The sequence below is a fragment of the Neopelma chrysocephalum genome, unplaced genomic scaffold (genome assembly GCF_003984885.1).
Source record: "Neopelma chrysocephalum unplaced genomic scaffold, ASM398488v2 Primary Assembly neopelma1_74, whole genome shotgun sequence".
NCBI lineage: Eukaryota > Metazoa > Chordata > Aves > Passeriformes > Pipridae > Neopelma > Neopelma chrysocephalum.
In genome coordinates this window covers 4,861,374-4,880,006 of record NW_020897735.1, presented here as the reverse complement: position 1 = coordinate 4,880,006, position 18,633 = coordinate 4,861,374, and the positions used below count along the sequence as shown (strand labels likewise).

Here is an 18,633-nt window from a genome sequence, read left to right as displayed (position 1 = left end):
CATGGACCATGATTTCTATGCCTTAAAGTAAGATTTCAGAACAGGGAGAAATCTCCTTTTCCTGCAGTTGTAATATACCTGCTTCAATTATGATTGTATCCCATTAAACTCAACAGGCTCTTCAAACTGACACTCTCCTTGGCATTGCAAGAAGAAAAAACAGCATTAAAGTCTTATTATTTGGAAAGAAAGAGCAAATATTTACTGCAGGAGCTCAGTTCATCACAGAAGACTGCTATGAGGTAGCATGAGTGATTTACTGCTTTCATTATTCAAGTTAAATAAATCTCCTCCTTTCCAAGCTATTGAATGTAGAGTTATGCTGGCAGAGTGGATTACATTTGATCTATGTACCATGACAAGTACTGAAAATTGTGGGCTTCATTGCTGTATTCACCCACTCCTTCCTGAACAGGAGAAAAAAGTGTCAATACACAGGAGCAGCCTTTGCTCTGCTCCTCAGCATAAGAAAGCACAGAGCTGCTCCTGAGCTGTAATGAGTGTGGAGTCTGACTCCATGGAAACTGAGATAAACTCCTTTTAACTCTTTCAACTAATGATCAGGGTGTGGCGCGAGACAAAAATTTTCCTACTCATGAACATTTTATTTGCATACATCAGAGTTCATGACAGGCTTGCATTAATGCCAACAGAGGCTCGGGGGGGGGGGTTATTTTTAAGCACAGGGATGAAATTTTAATCACTGTGGAAGAAACAGCCTATCTGATTCACTCTGGTTTCTGTATCGTCTGAAAATTAGAGTATTTAAATCTACTGTAATTGCCTCAGAAGAGTTAGAAGACGAGTTTCTTGCATTGCTCAGCAGATGGGCCCCTCTGATACCAACCCACAGGCTTTGCTCTGGGTTTCTCTCATGCAGTTTGGGAGCCTGATAAGTTCTACAAGAACCTGGGACAATGTTTTAAGAGGTTCTGCTCCTCACTGGGATTCCTGTTATCACTTCATCACAGCCTGCTACTCTACACACACCACACCCCAACACAGCCAAACCACCACAGAAAAATCTGAAAAATGAAACCCCATAGTTTCCAACCACTGCTCAAAGCACAGGAGCTGTTTTGTTTATTTTATAGCCTGCTTAGTCTATGGACGTGTCAGTGGACCCGTGGAAAACTCCCCATGCAAACAAACCCTTTAAGTTTACATCGAAGCCCTTTAAGTTCATAATTTCAACTCTGGGAAGAGCAAACCTTGTTCTATACCATCACTAGCACCAAAGGTGTCACCACAATTGTCACCTAAGTTAGAAACCAAAGACTAAGTTTCTAGCACGTGTTGCCAGGAAATTTAGAAACAAAAACCACAATCAATGAAGGAAAGTTTTATTTGACTTGTAATGCCCACATCCTAAGATTAAAGATATTAAAAAAAATTAGCTGCAAAGAAAAAAAGATAGAAGCAAAACAAGAACAGATTTTTACACCTTTAGGAAATCAACAAAAAAATAGGCACAAGTTTACATTCATTAGTTTCAGATATGGCAGAGGAATGTTCTACTGAAGAGGGGTAAATAAAATCCTGCTTTCCCACCTCCCTGTATGAGACAGCACAAGTCATGCTCTTCAAAGCCACACTGATCTTGTAGATACAAGGCAGATTTTTCCTCATAATTTTTTATTAATGTGCTTTAAAGATCCTAAAGACCCTCCTAAAGCCATTTGGCGTAGTCTCTACATACATACTAAAGTACTGAGTATGTACTTTAACCACTGGTGAAGCTTGTTACAACCTCCACATAAAAAATGAAAGTCATGCATATTTTAAATTCTGTTTAAGCATCAGAAACTACTGAGGGATTTTATTTCAGAGCTGCTAAGCCACTTTAAATCCCCATCAGTGTTAAAATCTTGCGAGTGTCAGCCCAGACTGATTTAACCCCTTGAGAATAAGGGTTCATCATAAAAAGGCAAATGTCTCATCTCTAGGGATTCTACCTGAATATGTATCTCTGCTACTAATGCTGAAGAATTTCCTTTGCTAAACCCAAAATGCTGGGGAAAGGATTTTCTAGGGATGTCAGGAAGCCAGAGGGCAGGCAGGTGTTCTGACATAACCTTTTACTCTGCCCAGCAAAACAGGTGAGTCTGAGACAGTCACCATTTGGGCTGAGCCCTGCTCTGGGATCAATGGAAGCAGCCAAGCCCCTGCTCAGGGTTGGATCCAAAGGAGCTGAACACAGCAGGTCACTGACCATCGCTCCTGAGGTCAGGAGAGCTTCTTCCATAGGAATAACTCCTCTCAACCCACTGGTCCTTGCAATTCCCTCCTTGCAATTCCTGCAAACCCCTTTCTGCCTTTCCTCTCGAGCTACACTGGGACTGGGGAGGGACAAAGAGCAGCAACAAAATGAAACATCCATCCCAGTAAAGATAAAACCAGTTTGTCTGGGCAGACAACCTTGGCTGGAGCAGGGCCCAGTGTTGTGGGCAGAGAGGGAGAACTCAATGCTCAAGAAGCTGTGGAAGTTTCCGAGGCAGATTCCTGTTTACCTTCACTGGGAGGGCAGCAGTGCCCTACTTGCAAAAAAGGCTAAGGAAAAGAAAAGCATCAAGCTGTAATAAAACAGTCTTTGTTCACTGGATTGATTAGGAATTTACAATTTCTCAGCTTAAAAAGCCACAGTGCAAGTTAGTGTTTGCTTCAGGGGGACCCTGTTTCAGCCTCCTTTCCTGCAAGGCTGCAGAAAGCCCAAAGTCAGCAGCCAGTGTTCTTGTCTGTACACAAAGCAGGCAGGCTGCCCAAGCACTGAGGCCAAAAGACACTCAAAACAGTAAATAAATACACATAAAACAACTCTAAAAATGAGCATTTAACAGCACTGATTGTTTGGAATTACAATCCGTCTTGTTACATTAATCTTCACATTTTAGCATCTTTTTAACCACTGTACAAAAGCTGCTGAAGTGACTCTTTCTTCTAAACCAGCCATACAAGAGCACAAAGCACAATAACCATTTTTTTTTCTCTGCAAAGTAACTTGCTTTCAGAATATACCATCCTTTTGAATCACAGTTCACATGTAGCAGGCGTGTCGTGCTAATACAATATCCTCTGTTTCTCCTCTTCCTGCACACTGCCAGGAGCAAGACACCTCAGAGACCTTTCCTAGTTTCAACTGCTGTCTCTTAAATCCTTCTCATAACAGTTTATTCCATGCAGCCTCACTTTGGGCAGCTGCTCCTCATTTCTGCCTCAGCATTGTCCTGTTTATTGCATTAATCTGGTTTCCAGGATAAGCCACATCAGCCTGATGTGCTTACAGAGCACCAGATGTTACGTGCTCTACACTTACCCTCTTGCAAACATCTCAGGAACATTTCAGGCAACCACAGAATGTGTCAGGTTGGAAGGGACCACAGTGGGTCATCTGGTCCCACCTCCCTGCTCAAGCAGGGTGACCCCAGAGCACATGGCACAGCACATTTATCTGCTCCTTTTACATCCTCCTGTTTACTTTTTTCTCTGTTTACTTCCTACCTGCTTTTACCAGCAGAATCCACACTGGATATCTGAAGAGAGACAAGAGATTTGTATTCTCCAAGCCCATGCACTGACTTTCCACTCATATGGAAATTCCAGATTCTTACATATTTATTTTTTTCCCCTTGCAAAAATATGGCTGGATAAGACTTGTGTTTTTTACCTGGAACAGAATAAGGGGCATCCAGTCAGCCTGGAACAAAAACAGTGAAGCTTATGTTTTTGTGGAAGTCCTGAAGACCTCCCCATTCCAAGGGTGGGACTTGGAGCTTTATGTAGACTGAAATAGGAGAAAGCACAGGCTGGACCTCAACTTCACCTGTGACACTGCATTCAGAGGACTCAGCAAATCACTGCAAACCTCACACAAAAGCCAGGATTGCCTCAAGTCAACAGCATGAAGCTGAGCCAGGGGAGGTTTAGGTTGGGTATCAGGAAAAGGTTCTTCCCCCACAGGGAGGTTGGGCATTGGAACAGGCTCCCCAGTGAAGTGGTCACAGCACCAAGCCTGTCTGAGTCCAAGGAGCGTTTGGACAACACTCTCAGGCACAGGATGGGATTCTTGGAGTGTCCTGTGCAGGGATGGGGGTCAGACTTGATGATCCCGATGAGTCCCTTCCAACTCAGCATATTCTATGATTCTGCAAGTCCAGCACATTCCACTGCTGCTGTCCCACATGAGCATCCAACTCAGCTCACATCCCACAGCAGCCAGATTCCAGGTGCTGGCCATGCAGTCAGGATCACAGCTTTTGAGGAGACCCAACCCCAGCAGAACCACATCATACACACACACATTCCATCATTACCCAAAACTCTGTTTGTTAGGACTGACAGACTATCAAGAGTCATTTCCTCTCTAGAAGCTTGACCCCAGCTCTCCAGCTATCTACACACACAACCCCTTTTGTGCACACATCCAACCTCTACACCTCTGACCACCTTGTGCATAACAGCAATAGGCACCACATTACACTGTTTCCCTCCTGCACACACCCCACACCTCCTACCCAGCAAAAACCTGCTGCTGGCTCATTCTGAAATCCAGCAAGGCACTTCGATGGATGGTAAACACTTTGTGCATGCACAGGCAGGATGCAAATCCCCTCCTCACACTAACTTGCCCTGGGGGCAAACACAGACCTCAGCAACCTCCTAAGCAAAGATTACCACAGCACAGACCCCGTCATCTGGTCTGCAAAGAGCAGCAACACCAAGGGAACAGACCAGTTTCCCTAGAGCTTCAGACTGCATTTTACTTCAGTGCTTTACAGAACTATTTCTTCCTCCCCAGGAAAGAAATTTTCACGAGTCACATTGCATGTGTTAACACAGGGAAAGTAAAAATCAGCAGTAATTAATGTCTGTGGGAACACAGCAGAGAGGACTGATAATAAAATCCCAAAGCAAGCAAAGCCTCCTTGAGAAGCTAATGGTCAAGTGGAGAATTTACTAGTGACATTCCTGTTCCCACACCGTAAACATCAGGGATTACCTCCCAGAAAACACACAGGCAAAACAGGAACGTACGTTTGCCCTATTCAAGAGAATGGGCAAAAATCTGGGCCCCGGGCAGTTCAGGACACAATGTATATATGACACATTAAAAGTAATAATAATAAAAAGAACAGGAAGGTGGAACAAAGAAGAAATTCAAACCATAAGCTGGCAAGTGGTCCTGGATCCATCCCAGCAAACACTACTGGCTACAAAAAGCAGAAGGTCCCGCCAGGTGTGTTGAGACAGTCTTGCTGCCACCGCTGCACGCTGCAGGTAGTTTTATCCACCTCTGGGAGGAAAAGGTCCTTGTACAAAAAGTGTTTTCCTCCCCTGACATCAGATGAGCTCCTCCTTCAGTGGCTCTGTTTCCCCAGGGAGGGTGCCGTTCATCTCCGGGGAGCTCTCGGTGCCCAGGTATCCCAAGAGGATCTCGCTGCGCCGCCGCGACAGCTGCAGAATGTCTTCTGCCAGCAGCTGCACCGTCGTGTACCTCACGTTGTCGAAATCAAACATGTCCTTCAGATACTGCACTATCTGGTGCTGCAAAAAAAGGGAAGGTTTACAGTCAGGGGACCTCCTTCCACCTGCCAGCACCAGCTGCCTGGACTGCAGCAAGCAGAGAACCCCATAAGGAATTCTGCACATCCAAGCAAAGACCTGCATCAGGCCGGGGATGACTCTGGTGGATAGATCCCCTCATGCCTCTGGAACAGGGCAGCAGAGCTCCTGAAGCCAGGAAAGCAATGCTGATGGCCTTGGCAATATCTATGCAAACATTTAATGGATGCAACACATTCTCATGTCTCACATCTCCTAACACTATCAACCAGAACAAGAGGATTCAGGCTTTAACATCAAATACAAAACTTGTAAGATTCCCTGTACTCTTAGACAAAATATTCTTTCAGCATATACACCCATAATCTTTTCCAATACTGATGGTATAAATTGATCCCATCACACAGTTTTGCTGTCAGCTATAGTAAATTCTGCTGGAAATCCTTATCAATCTCAATTCAGCAATCTGCATCTCAAAACCAAGTGACTTTCAAAAGGCTTTTGTAGAGAGTCGAGTTTCTTAACGCCACATCAGTCACCAAGAGCACACACCTGCAGCTCTAAGCCAGCAGACAGGAGTCCCACACAGCCCAGGTACAGAAAAGCCACCTTACCTTGAAGAAACTGCAGACTTCAGAGAGCTGCTGCTTGGGCCCCAGAAAACCAAAGGCTAGAACAGGACTGACATGCTCCGATACGGAGTAGAAATGAGAGATAAAGCCATCTGGTACCTGCCACAGGGAAGGCAAGAATTGGTTGGTCTTCATTCTCAGACAGAATTAGCAGCTTATTCCATATCAGCTACCAAACTCCCTGCCAGAAAGCACTGAACTTCAGTAATTGAAGTTCAGAGCTATTAGGAACATCTCTTCCTGCAGAACTAAATTTATCTTTTAGATCCCTTGAAGGATTACTATCTTCATGTTTTTAAACTACTATGTCAGGAGCAAAATAAAAAGAAGAAAGTGAAAAGCCAGTTTTTATAGCCTCTTTAAAATCTCCAGCCCAAGCCAGGGAAGGAGATGTAAATATCCAAGCCAGAGCTACTGCAGGACAACACCAGCACAGCTTCCAACACTCTCACTTCTCTTTGTGCCACCTCAAAGGGCAAGCCCTGTGGTACCAGCTGGCTGTGGGATCCAGCTGAAAACCTGCCAGAGGCCACAGATCCTGTGGCAGAACTGAAGTTGTGAAGTTGCAGCTTCCTGTTCCCCAGGTCTATGAACTCATCTACTGTGATACTTTAGAAAGTCACAGATTTAAGTTAAACTCATCAAGTAATAACTAGGCAGCATCAGTGCTGGGGAGTGAAGAAGTGGAGAATGTGAACCTTCCTTGCTCACATTAAGAAAAAGGGAGAATAAACTCCATCTGACAGAGTAAAATACTGGCATGGCACTGGAGCAGTGACAACAGGACCCCAGTGCTCTAAAGCATCACAAAGAATGTGACTCAGTTCAGTCTTCTACCACTTAAGATTTTATATTTTGTCAAGATCTAGGTGTTCTCCTTTCATCTTCAAATACATTAGATTCTTTCCCTTTTAATTCATTTTGCTTACCATCAGAAGCCTCCTTTTTGCTTTCAGAACTGACCAGCAGGCAGTTGCCAGAGCCTACAGTAAACAGAGACTATCAGTTACTGGGATTACATTAAAAAAATCTAAGGTTTATCAACATATTGCCATCAAAACATCAAAGCAGTGGCCCTTTTGTGCCAACAGCTCTTAAAATGACAAAATTGAAGCAAACTGGAAGCAGATTTAGCCACTCCAGATCCATTCCAGAAAAGCTGAAGGGTTTTTTAAATTTCTAATATGATCTGACATAGTTGCCCAACAGCCCACAATCCACTGTAAACAGACAGCTGTTAAAAGGTGCCTCCCAACCCTCTTATTCTCACTCTATCAAACTTAAACATGCAGCTGGGGGCCAGGACTAGAGGGAATCACTGCAATTTGAGCATCAGTGTCTGGTGAGGTACCACCAGAATGAATGGCCACGTGCTAACACACGTATTTTTCCCTACATTTTGATCCTCTTACTCTCATTCACAAAAATATGTGTTTAACATATTTTTTAACATCTTTTAACATCTCCATGGCATCGCTGATAAAGGCCCCCAGAGCAATAAAGTCTGGTTGCCAACGAGATGCTTCCCAAACAAGGAAGGCTTTCCTGTAAACGATTTCCATGTACCAGAAGATGGTTGTTCAGAGCTCCAGGAAAGCATGGTATTTATAAAGGGAGAATTCAGCTCAGCCAAAGCAGAGGAGGTTATGCTCTTTTCTAGCCCTGGCACTGAAATCTCAGGCTCAGCACAAGGACTCCCTGTTTCACACACCGTCTCCTTGAAGCTGTCGGAGAGCCAGCGGTTGCGCAGCACGGCCAGCACGGAGGAGGGCGGGTTCTCCAGGTCCTCAAAAGCATCCATGAGGATGAAGTCCAGCACAATATCAAAGAAACTCATGCACACCACCTGTCAAGGGAGCAGAACAGTCTGTAAAGGGAACAGGTTTAAAAAAAAAAGAGACTTTACGCTTTTGGTTTGAAGCAACAAAATGTAGCTGAAGTCAATGTAATCATATTTCAGCAGCAGCTCTTTCATTCCTGGGCCATTCCTACATATCCATTTACCACAGAATCACAGAATGGTTTGGGTTGGAAGGGACCTTAAAGATCATCCAGTTCCATCCCCTGCCATGGGCAGGGACACCTTCCACTAGACCAGGTTACTCAGAGCCCCATCCAGCCCTGGCCTTGAACACCTCCAGGAATGGGGAGTCCACAACCTCTCAACAATTATCTTCCAACTCCTCTGCAACTCTGCAAAGATAATGTCTTTACCAACCCCTCTTCCCTCCAGCTCCTGCTGAGTGGTCGGCCAGGTCTCTTGTCTCAGTGCATAACGCAGCATCTCCTCGTAGCTTTCCAGGAAAGCTTTGGGATTCTGGGAGAGCGGAGAAACAAAACACTTCAGAAGGTACAACAGCTGTGGGCACATTTCAGCAAAGTTTGACTACTCTGATTTGAGCTCTCATCAACATCACAAAAGTTACTAGCACGCAGATGAAATTTTCTTCTTCCAACACACTGGACAGACTCTGGGCTGGGATGGAGGAACAAGTGTCCCCCAGTTCAAGACATAGCTTAGCTCTTACACAAACTTCCTACCTTTTCAGCCTTTGTCATCAGTCCTATCACCATCTGCTTCCCAACCTCCCCAAAAAACAGTTGGTTGCTTTCATCCTCCAGCAGCTCCTGCAGAGGGAACACAGAGGTCATGTGAGCACCTGCCCCCACACAAATCCTGAGCTGGGAGGAAGAAAAAGGACAGGACTTGAAGCAGTGCAAAGCTACACACACCAGTGTTGTTAACTTTGAATAAGCTGGATCTAGAAAACAAAACTGCTCTCTCCAGGACACGAGTTCAAAATTAGGTTGAAAGACTGGAATTGTCAAGAATACTGGAAGCTGCTGTTCAGGCTCCACACACTGCCAGGAAGAGGACTGTGGGAAGCAGGAAATCTTGCTCCCCCACCTCAGAAGTCTGACACCAGCCCATTTGAAAGCTCATAAGTGGGAGTAAAAGCTCCTGGGCAACTCTGAATTTCCCAAACTTTAACTTCCCAGAACTAAACCAGCATCAGTGGCCATGTAACCATCACTCCAGCTGGGCACGGGGACCAGGGGATCCCCTCTCTTTCCAAATCATACTGATCAGAATGGGATTACAGAATTAAGCAACGGGAGTCTGGGCTGGAGGAGAACGTGCTGCCACATGCCATGGAAACCCAGGAGCCTGGAGCTGTTCTCACCTGGAATGCCTGCCTGACACAGTGCAGCTTTGCCAGGAAATCCTGGTCACTGTAGCAGCCAAGGAGCTCCGTCCTAGAGGGAAAGGGGAAGGATTGTATAAATTCCAGTACTCCTGATGTTGGTGTTCCTACCAACTATTGGTCCCCTAAAACCAAAAAAATGAATTCCCAGTCTGTGCATAGGAGAAAGGAAAAACCACATTCCCTTTGTCCAGCTCCCTGGGGAACCACAGCACCTCTGCCAGGCTGTTACAGTGCAGGGCTGTGCCTGTAACAGTGTCCCAGAACAGTCACATTCCTATTACTAATTTCCTGGGACAATTACTCTTTCTTAACATGCGTGTCCTAAAATCTGGGGCTAATTCCCTGGGAAGTCCAAACCAGCAGGAAGGATGCTGTGAATTTAGGACCTCATTTCTCTGGTAGTGGGGCTGCTCAAAGGCAAATGATGTGTTGACGCTGCCCAAAGGAGCCTCGACACAAGCTGGCCCCTCACCTCAGCGTCCGGCAGGCGACCTTCCCTTCCTTCACCAGCTGCAGGGCTTCTTCATATGCTGCCACTGGCCTGGAGAGGTGGAATGGCATTTCCTCAAAGGGGAGAGAGTCAAAGAGCTGCAGAGGTGGCAAGAGACATGGGGAGAGCAAAATGATCTTGTTAAATATTTGCAAATACTCAGGGACCGCACACAAGCAAGACGGACCCGCTGCATAGAATCACAGCATCTCCAACTAGCAAAGTTTGTCAGTGACAATTATTTCAGGCAAAGATATTTCTCTTCCCACCAAAAGCTGTCTCAGCTCTGACACAGCTCAATATCCCCTAACATTTACAGAGCCAAGTCACCTTATGTTAGACAGCAATACTTTCCTAGCTGTTATACCATGTTTCCTACAGTAGACAGGAAGATGACATGGAAGTGCTGGTTGGAACAGCCTGCACCACCCCCCCTAATTAAAAAGCTTTTCCTAACATCCATCATGAACCCCCAGCTTGGGGCTGTTGCTCTGAGTTTTATCATCTTCCTCTACCCAGATGTGTTTGGCTCTGCTGCCTTTGTGCCTTCCCTCCAAGCAACTGGACTGTGACACAGCTGGCACTGAAGTCACCTCTGCTGCAGAGAAGAAGGAATCCTCAGAAGCTGAGCTGTCCTCATCATCCGTCCGGAGCCGCAGCGATCCATCCGCCAACGGGAGCATTAAAGTCTTCTCTGGAGGAGGGAAAGAACCTGGATGTGTTGGAGTTCATGGACTGCCATTCCTCCCCACTCCTGTGCTCTCTCCCACCCCCACGAGCAGCCCTGTGTCACTCCTCCATTGCCTGGCTTGCAGAAAAGATGTAAAACCAGACAAAACCCTGCCATTTTAATGCATCTCCACCCCAGGTGCCCTACCCAGATCCAGCAGGATGCTGTCTGATGGGAGTGAGGATCCAAACTCTTCCTGGAGGTGGTAGGCTCGGTGCAGGAGGGACTCCAGCTTCTCAGCAAACTCCCTTTTCTGGGACTCCTCCTTGAACATACAGAAATGCCACCCTTAGTTAGCCAGCTGGGCAGGGGCAGATTGACAGCACGAAATACGGGAGGGAATGTTCAGTAAAAATGGGATTTACAGTTTGCAGATTAAATGATTAAAAATAAAAAGAGAGAGGAGTCATTAATCCTACAATGCAGCTAATAATGCACAGGGAAGAGAAGCTTCTATACAGCCTGTTAAAACCCTCTGGCTTTTGAGCTTCACAATTTTGTTTTCCTGTTAAAAAAGGAAGAAAGAACTAAAGAACTTTAACCTGCCATCCAGAAAAACAGGTATTTTAATGAGTTACAGAGCACTTAATTCTCCTGACTTGTGACTTTAGCCTAATTTCAAGAGGAACTCCCATCAGGAAACCTGTGTTGAATATAACAGAGTATCCAGAACTGGATAACTGGATAACAGAGTAAGAGTCCTTGGATTAAGGTGCTGGGCATAAGCAAAGTTTGCTGTGAGCAACACAGGAGGATAGGAAAAAAAAGGGAGAAAAATAAGACTTACACAGTATCCTGCCTTCATGCCCCTGTGTTTGCATGAGTATCTCACCCAGAAGACAGAAGCATTAACAAGAAGCACAAAATCTATTTTCATAAATAATCAACTGGTTTTTAAGGCAGTTTTAGAAATCCTACAGGACTCTTCAAGGAGAGTCAACAACAGCAGAATCCAGATTTGACTTGGATAAACATTATCCAGCACAAAAGACAAATGTCCCATAGACTTACTACACCAGGCCCTGTTTACAAGGGACTGGGAACTTTTTGCCAGTGAGAACTGGAGATTTGGGAGTGCATCAGCTTCCACAGTCCTGAGCTACAGCAGCTCTTTTTAGCTTTGTGGCTGTCACTGAGCCATTCCAGGTTGAACCTCCTCTTATCCCAGGTCTTCCCTGCATAATCCTCAAGTCCAAGACAGCACAGGGCTGTCCTAAAATACTGGAATTCCCAGGAATCCCAGTTGATTCATCCCCAGGAAGTGACAGTGACCGTCAAGATCTCCACTTTCAAATGTATTAACAAATGACAGAGACAGCACTGGCAGGCAAAGCAGTGCTGAATTCATCCCAGCCTTTTCCTACCACAGGCTCTGCCATGGGAGGACACGAGTGACAGTGAGTGACATGAGGCTGGAAGGTGGGTAGGAAAGCTGGGGAATGAGGGGGCGAGACGTATCAAAAAGAGAAAGAAATTAAAAACACCCAGTCCCCATTGCATAAGGAAGCTGCAGATACAGACAGCTCTTAAACAGAGTCTGGCCTGACTCTGCCCTTAATTTGCTGTCCTTTTAACCTCCCACTAATTACTCCTCCCAGCACCCAGGCTGGCCTTTCAGCATGTTCCCCAGCTGGCAAGGGAACAGCAGGCACCTACCTCTGAAATATTCTCAGATATGCTCTCCTGCTGTTTCCTGCTGTCCCAGGGCACAGGGGTGCTGGTACTGGCACTGTCCCTCTGCCTGATGCTCAGTGCCTGTTCCCATTTCTGCAGGGCCTCCTCAAACAGCTCCATGCCTGGAAATGCAACCAAATACCAGCTGTGAGAGTGCCAGGCCACTCAGGAACAGAAACACAGGATGAGTCTTTGCTCACTCAGACAAACCAGCAAAGAGGGAAATCTCTCCCCAGCTGAAAGGATAAAAGTATTTCTTTCCCAACGTGTTTTTTTTTATTAAAGTTGAGGAGAACATCCCCAAATCAGTTAAAACATCAGCTGCGTTACTTCCAAAATACTTCCAAAATGCAGTTCTCTGCACAAGATGGGCCTGTTGCTTGAGAACAGTATTTTGGAAGTAAATTACTCCCTGACAAAAGAGATAAATGTATTTTTAGGAGAAGATGGGATTTTTATAACTAACAAGTCACTGAGTTTAAGTTGAGAACAGGAGAGAGCTTCCTGTCAGAGCTCTACATTGAGCTGCTGGTGCTCTGTGTCGATTCCCACCCTCTTCTTGCTCCCACAGCCCCCCCAGGGTGATGTCCCCCTTCTGCTTGCTTACCTTGAACATAGAGGCTTTCTGCACTGGCATCCCCAATGGCTCCAGCATCTCCCATTGCCTGGGCCTCCCACATTCCTGCGGGTGTTGGACTGGAGGAGTTGACAGCCACCATCTGCAGGGAGGGAGCAGAGGGCACCAAACTGAATTCTCTCCAAAGGTAGCCATGGTAAGACCACACAAACACCACCAAGAGTTCAATTTTAACAAAAAGGCATTTTCCTTCCCCACATTTGCCTTTGTGCTTCCCTGTATTAGTGCTCCCTTGCCTGGAAAGGAGGAGATATCAGGGGTTACTGCCCTCGCCCTGCTTGGGAGATGTGCTCAGGAGGGGAGGCAAGGTGAGAATTCCTGCCCTTCTCCACCCAGCACCACAATGGTGCCTTTGAAAGCACAGAAAGTTGTGTGGGAAATACCTTCCCAACCAATTTATGCTGAAGCTTCATTAGGAAACTTGAGCTGTACAATGATGAGCACGAGCAGGAGAGCACTGATGGAGGTGACAGCCTGGGAAAGCTCCAAAGCAATCCCTACCAAGGCACCAGGATTTTGATGGAAAGCTCATGTCAGCCCCAGCTCTCTGTACAAAAAACACTGGAAGTGGGGGGGAAACAACCACAGTCCAAATAAAGGAACAGATTCCAGTTAAAATTACAGCTGAGGAATCCCCCAGAGGGCAAGGAGAATCCTCGCTCTTCTCTTTGGAACCAAACCCTCTCCAGGGAGGGCTGAGCACTACAATCCACACAGCAAAGTGGCAGCTTTGTCCAATTTCCCACCAGGGCATCAATGTCTCCTGAAGTCTGACCCAATAAAGTGCTGAGTTCAAGACTATCAGTGTTTGCATGTGGCTTAGAGAAACTTGAGCCTGGTACTAGAAAAAAGCTGCAATAATCAGCTCACAGATGAATTCTTGCCCCACCTCCATTGACTGATCCCTGTGGAGTGTTAATAAATCCCTTTGACATCCAGAATTGCAAATCATCAGTGCACTGGATGGCAGAGAGGAGCCCTAGGAAGCAGATGAGACCACAGGTAAAACCTGCAGCTGTGCAAGGGATGAGCTGTTTGTCCAGGAACATGAAATCAGTGAGAACAGTGTCACAGACTCAGCTCCCACACAATGAAGGGGGTATGGGAACAGATCTCTCCCTATGGGAATATCCCCACCCAGGCACCAGCAGTGGAAAAAGGAATTTGGATAGTTTTTTATCTGAAGAGAAACAGACTTCAGCAATACAAAACCTGGGACAGCGTGTGTGGGAATGGAGAAGCCGTGGGGGAATTAAATGTATGTGAAAGTCCCCGCAGGGGGAACGAGGCCAGAGCCTGGTCCTCGCTGACACGTCCCATCACATCCCAGTTCCCCAGGGAATGCTGGAGCAGGGCCGTGCCAGCACTGCCGCCTGCTGGAGACACGCTTGGGACCGCACAGATTTTGGCAACTTTTGATGCTTTAACTAAATACAGCAATGGCTGCACATCCTGGAGGGTGCTGGTGCCCAACAGATCCCTTCCAAGGGGTGATTTTTCCCCTCTCCTTCCCCAGCAGTGCCAACCAGCCTCCGAGCCCAGGTGATGCCAAGGGAGAGTTTCACCATCACAGAACTTCACCTGTGCCCCTGCTGTTCCAACAGAACTTGAGGCTCTGAGCAATGGGGATGTAAAACAGGTCTTGAAGCCACAAACACTTCCGTTTTGAATCTCACAAGAGGTGGATATAAGCACTGATGGCTTCTCCTGCCTGGCTAAGCCTGAATTACCTGTATTTATAGGCTGCTTTTGGCTTTGGAGGAGATAGAACAAGGCTGTGTTCTCAGCCTGTGCTGTTTCCTGAACACAGCTATCAGATTTTGGTAGTCAATTTGGTTTTGACAACAAAGCAACCTGTGATCAGCCCCAGCACAGGAGGGGCTATGCTGGCACAGGGGCTGCTGGGCCACCCAAACCCCCACCATGGAGGGAAGCAAAGAAGCAAACATTGCTGTGAGACCCAGCAACAACCCAACCTCACTCCTTCAGCGGGTCACAAGGAATTGTGCCCATGTCCCACAGGGAAGTCCCTCCTGCAGCTCCTTGTTGGCCAAAGAACTGGGATGTTCCCTGGAGTTCTTGGCCACAGGAAATTGCTGCTCTGGTTTCACACACGGAACTCCAGACATTCAGTGCGAGGTTAATGACAGAACCCGCCCTACAATTACACTGTAACCTGTTCTGCTCCAAAGGCTTTGGCATTTTCCACTGGCCAGCACAAGCCCAAGGACTTGGTGATCTCGTTACAGGTCCGTGCACTCACATCTCCCAGCCCTGCCAAGAAGGTCCTTACCGAGGCGAGGCTGTGGGAGGAACTGGAATGTTTGCTGGGCTCAATGGAGGAAATCCCGCTGAGCGTGTCATTGCTCTTGCTGCCAGGACTCTGGACTCTCCTGCTGGAGTAGCCTGCAGTTGGGAAGGTCACACAAAAACAGGATTTTAGGCTCAGGTGATTCAAGCTGTGAACAGGGAGGGGAACATAACCCTGTCCAGTGTGACTGCGAATGGGCAAAGCAGCATCCAATACCTAAAAATAAGTCATGGATCTTCTCTATGCTCTGTTTCGCTATGAAACACTAAGAAAACTGCTGACAGTGGGACACTGAGGCTGAGGAATGAATTCACTGCTTATGGATAGCAAGAGGCAAGTAGAAAGAACCAAGGAAAAACTCCTCCACCTTCCCTCTGGCCATGTAGAGAACAGACATTGCTCCCTTGGTTATTATTAAAAATGCCTAAAGATTTTCATGCGCTTCACAAAACAAATCCTTAATCCCTAAAGTGCTTTGCTGAGGACTTTGGCCAGTTTTACTCCAAATATCAAGTAAGTAAAGAAGCTGCCCAAGGTCCAGGAGCCACCACAGAGCTGGACAGACACTCCTGACTCCCCAGCCTGGCCCAGGCCACCCTCCCCTCCCCAGAGCTCAGCACAGGACCCTGGGTGAGGCATCACATCAGCATCACCAGATCAATATGCAACCAGGTCACCCTGGTCATTATTATCAGGGAGAGCCACAGGCTGCCTGCAGGAAAGGGGATCGGAACTGCAAACCTTGGTGAAAACCTCAGTGCCACCTTTTCGTCCCCCAAGACTTTGAGCTTAGGGTCTCTCCCTTTGCTTCCCAAACTCTTATGTTCATGGCACTGAGCTTCAGGCTTCTCATTTCATTCTGCATCGAAGCACTACACAAATGCCTTTGCTTTCCCATCAGGAACTTCCCGTGCCTCCCTGAGCACCCTCACAGAAGGAATTGGGGGATTTTCCCTTTGTGCAAGGCCGACCTTTCTTCACAGAGGAGACCCTTCTGGTTGGCAGGATGGGCACTGTGATCCCTCCTGGTTTAAATCCACATTTCTCGGGAGCGATTTGCTTCTTCCGACGGCGACGGCGCTTCAGCTGATGAGCCGCAAGAGCCAAGGCAACTGTCCCGAGGGCTGTGGCAAACAGCACCTTCCTCAGGCCTGGAGAGAGTCTCAGCTGAGAGAACACAGACTTTGAACACAAAAGATAGGAAAGAGCAACAGTGAAAATCCAATTCCACCACCTTTTTTTTTTTAAAGAAAAAAAAATACAGTGTTAAACACGAGATACCTCGGCTTTCCCCTCCCACCCACAGGCAGCGCCTGCCACACAACTGAGACTCAGCAGAAGAGAAACTGCAGAGCATCATCTTGACAGGACCTGGAGAACTTGGTCTTACCACAACACGCTGCCAAATTTGCACACAGCCCGTAGCAGATGCAATCCCGGTTACCCAAATCCAGCTCTGAAACCCTGGGGTGCTTTATAAAGCTGAGCTTTATTGCTCCAAGCGTTGCATCACTACAAGTGGGAAATATGTAACCCTTCTTTCAAACAAAAGTCTTTTTTTAGCAGCTCTGATGAAGAGAGAGGTTGAACCCCAGTGTTCCAGGGAGGGATGTGGGAAGAGCTTTTCTCCCCTCTCCAAGCCCACCCTGAGCAACTTTCTTCCACCAGCCCAAACTCTCCCAGCAGTTCTTCCAAACCCTCAAACTGCAAACCCCCAGTACCACCCCACTGTGCCTCCATCCCTCACAACCCCACAGAGCAAATCCAAGGACTGTGACAGGAAAGCCTTTTGTTGTACCTGCCCAAAAGTCGTGTAAACAAACACAGGGATCTCTGCCACGGTCATGGCCAAGGCCTGCATGATGGACATTCCCTCTGTCCTCCTAAATGCCATGTCTGCGCGGGGACCTTGGCACCTCCCGGAGCTGCCGAGGGGAAGGGCACTTGTGGGGACTGTGGGAGCTGCTCACAAGGGAGTCCAGCTTCTCTCTGACATCTGGCTCCAAGTCCTGGGGCTGGCCTTCATCCAGCAATCCTCCTCCTGTGGGAAGAGGGGAAAAATTGGGTGAGTGAGTGACACACGGGGCCTGCCCCCCCTTGTACTGCACTTCACAAACCACACGCCGGGTCACTTGAAGCAGCAGTGCCCGGCAGGAGATCTAAACCATCTTCTCACCAACAGCAGCAATTCCTTTGCTTCTCCTACCAACCACAGGGGCACATTCCCAAACTGCCCTGCAGCAGCAGCATGCTGGGATTTGATACCTGCCAGAGGTTTCTACACACACCAGAGCTGGCTGCACATGGCTGGGGGGATTTTGTTTGCAGTCTCCATATGAAAAAAGCACCCCAATTATTACAAATAACAACAGACATGTTTTCACTGTCAAAACTCTGCTTTCTGTTCATCACAGCCCTCCTTCAGAGGCACCAACCAAGGGGGTTTGACCAGGAGTTGACTCAGAGTTCTGCCGGGAGCTGGGCCAGAGGGATGTGCTCAAGGACAGAGCTACAGAGAGCACTGATGTGTGACCCCAGAGCTGTGTGACGACCCTCTGCCCCTTCCCGAAACCCCCTCGCCCCCCACTGCCAAAACCCACTCTTGGAGCACAGCAGGGAATGGTCCCAAGGCAGGGGGAGCGCGCGGGGACTGGACACGGGCTCCCCACAAGGTTAAACACAACGCTCCGGCCACAGCACAGCTGAGAACAGCGAAGTGCAAGAGATCCCGGGCACAGCAAACAGCCCGGGGTCACCGCGCCGGGACGGCACCGCGGGAGCCGCTCCGTCCGCGCATCCCCCCACCCTGCTTTACAACCCCCCCGGTGCGGGGAGCGCCCCGTGGGACCCCCCGCACCTGCACTGCAGCACTCGGGGCCCCGCCAACGCACCCGCGGAGCATCCCCGCACCCCCACATCCCGCGCACCCCCGAGCATCCCCCCCGCGCCACCCCCCGCACCCCCATGCCGGCTCCACCTGGGGGTCCCCCTCTCCTTTCTTCCCCCCTCTCCCCAGCCATGGTGCGGCCCGGCGGACAGGTCAGGGCAGGGCTGGAGGGAGGCCCTACTCACCGCTGCGGGGGATGCGCGGGCCCCGCGGGCCGGGCGGGCCCCGCCGCCGGCCCCGCTGCCCGCCATGGCCGCGGAAGGGCAGCGTCTCCTTCCCCCGCTCCGCAGCCCCCCCGGAGGCGGGGCCTCCGCCAGACCACGCCCCCAAGGCGCCCTCCCGGCCAATGGGAGCGCGCCCGGCTCGGGGGATGCAGCGGCGAAGCTCGAGAGGAAGGGGCCGGTGCGGCGCGGCGCGAGCGCCCATTGGCGCTCGCTGACAGTTCCCTCCCTTAAAGCGGCCGCGCCCGCCGCTCTGCTGACCGGGGTGGGGGACGGACCCCAC

At 48.4% G+C, this 18,633-nt stretch overlaps 1 protein-coding gene across 2 annotated transcripts; it reads right to left on the bottom strand.

Moving 5' to 3' along the window:
- Positions 1-4,113: 4,113 nt before the first annotated feature.
- MIGA2 (mitoguardin 2) lies at positions 4,114-18,365 on the bottom strand. Of its 2 annotated transcripts, none has more exons than XM_027687919.1 (16): positions 18,315-18,365; positions 17,041-17,283; positions 16,214-16,424; positions 15,225-15,337; positions 12,902-13,013; positions 12,277-12,416; positions 10,768-10,885; positions 10,484-10,584; positions 9,873-9,988; positions 9,377-9,449; positions 8,733-8,819; positions 8,410-8,508; positions 7,903-8,037; positions 7,121-7,174; positions 6,174-6,290; positions 4,114-5,541 (listed from the first exon to the last, which is right to left on the bottom strand). In XM_027687919.1, the coding sequence occupies exons 2-16, from the start codon at positions 17,134-17,136 to the stop codon at positions 5,338-5,340; spliced, it is 1,776 nt and encodes a 591-aa protein (XP_027543720.1). In that variant the 5' UTR covers positions 17,137-17,283; positions 18,315-18,365; the 3' UTR covers positions 4,114-5,337. The 2 variants fall into 2 exon arrangements, with proteins under 2 accessions (XP_027543720.1, XP_027543721.1); XM_027687920.1 differs by having other exon boundaries at positions 10,768-10,882.
- Between the last annotated feature and the right edge of the window lie 268 nt (positions 18,366-18,633).

What these genes read in the sequence shown, in the direction of transcription:
- MIGA2 (XM_027687919.1), bottom strand. Translation starts at nt 17,136, where the DNA reads ATGGCATTTAGGAGGACAGAGGGAATGTCCATCATGCAGGCCTTGGCC. An exon ending in CAGCATCCTGCTGGATCTGG is followed by an intron (nt 10,585 to 10,767) that starts GTAGGGCACCTG and finishes TCCCTCCTCCAG; the next exon opens with AGAAGACTTTAATGCTCCCG. An exon ending in AAGTCTGCAGTTTCTTCAAG is followed by an intron (nt 5,542 to 6,173) that starts GTAAGGTGGCTT and finishes CTTTTTTTGCAG; the next exon opens with CACCAGATAGTGCAGTATCT.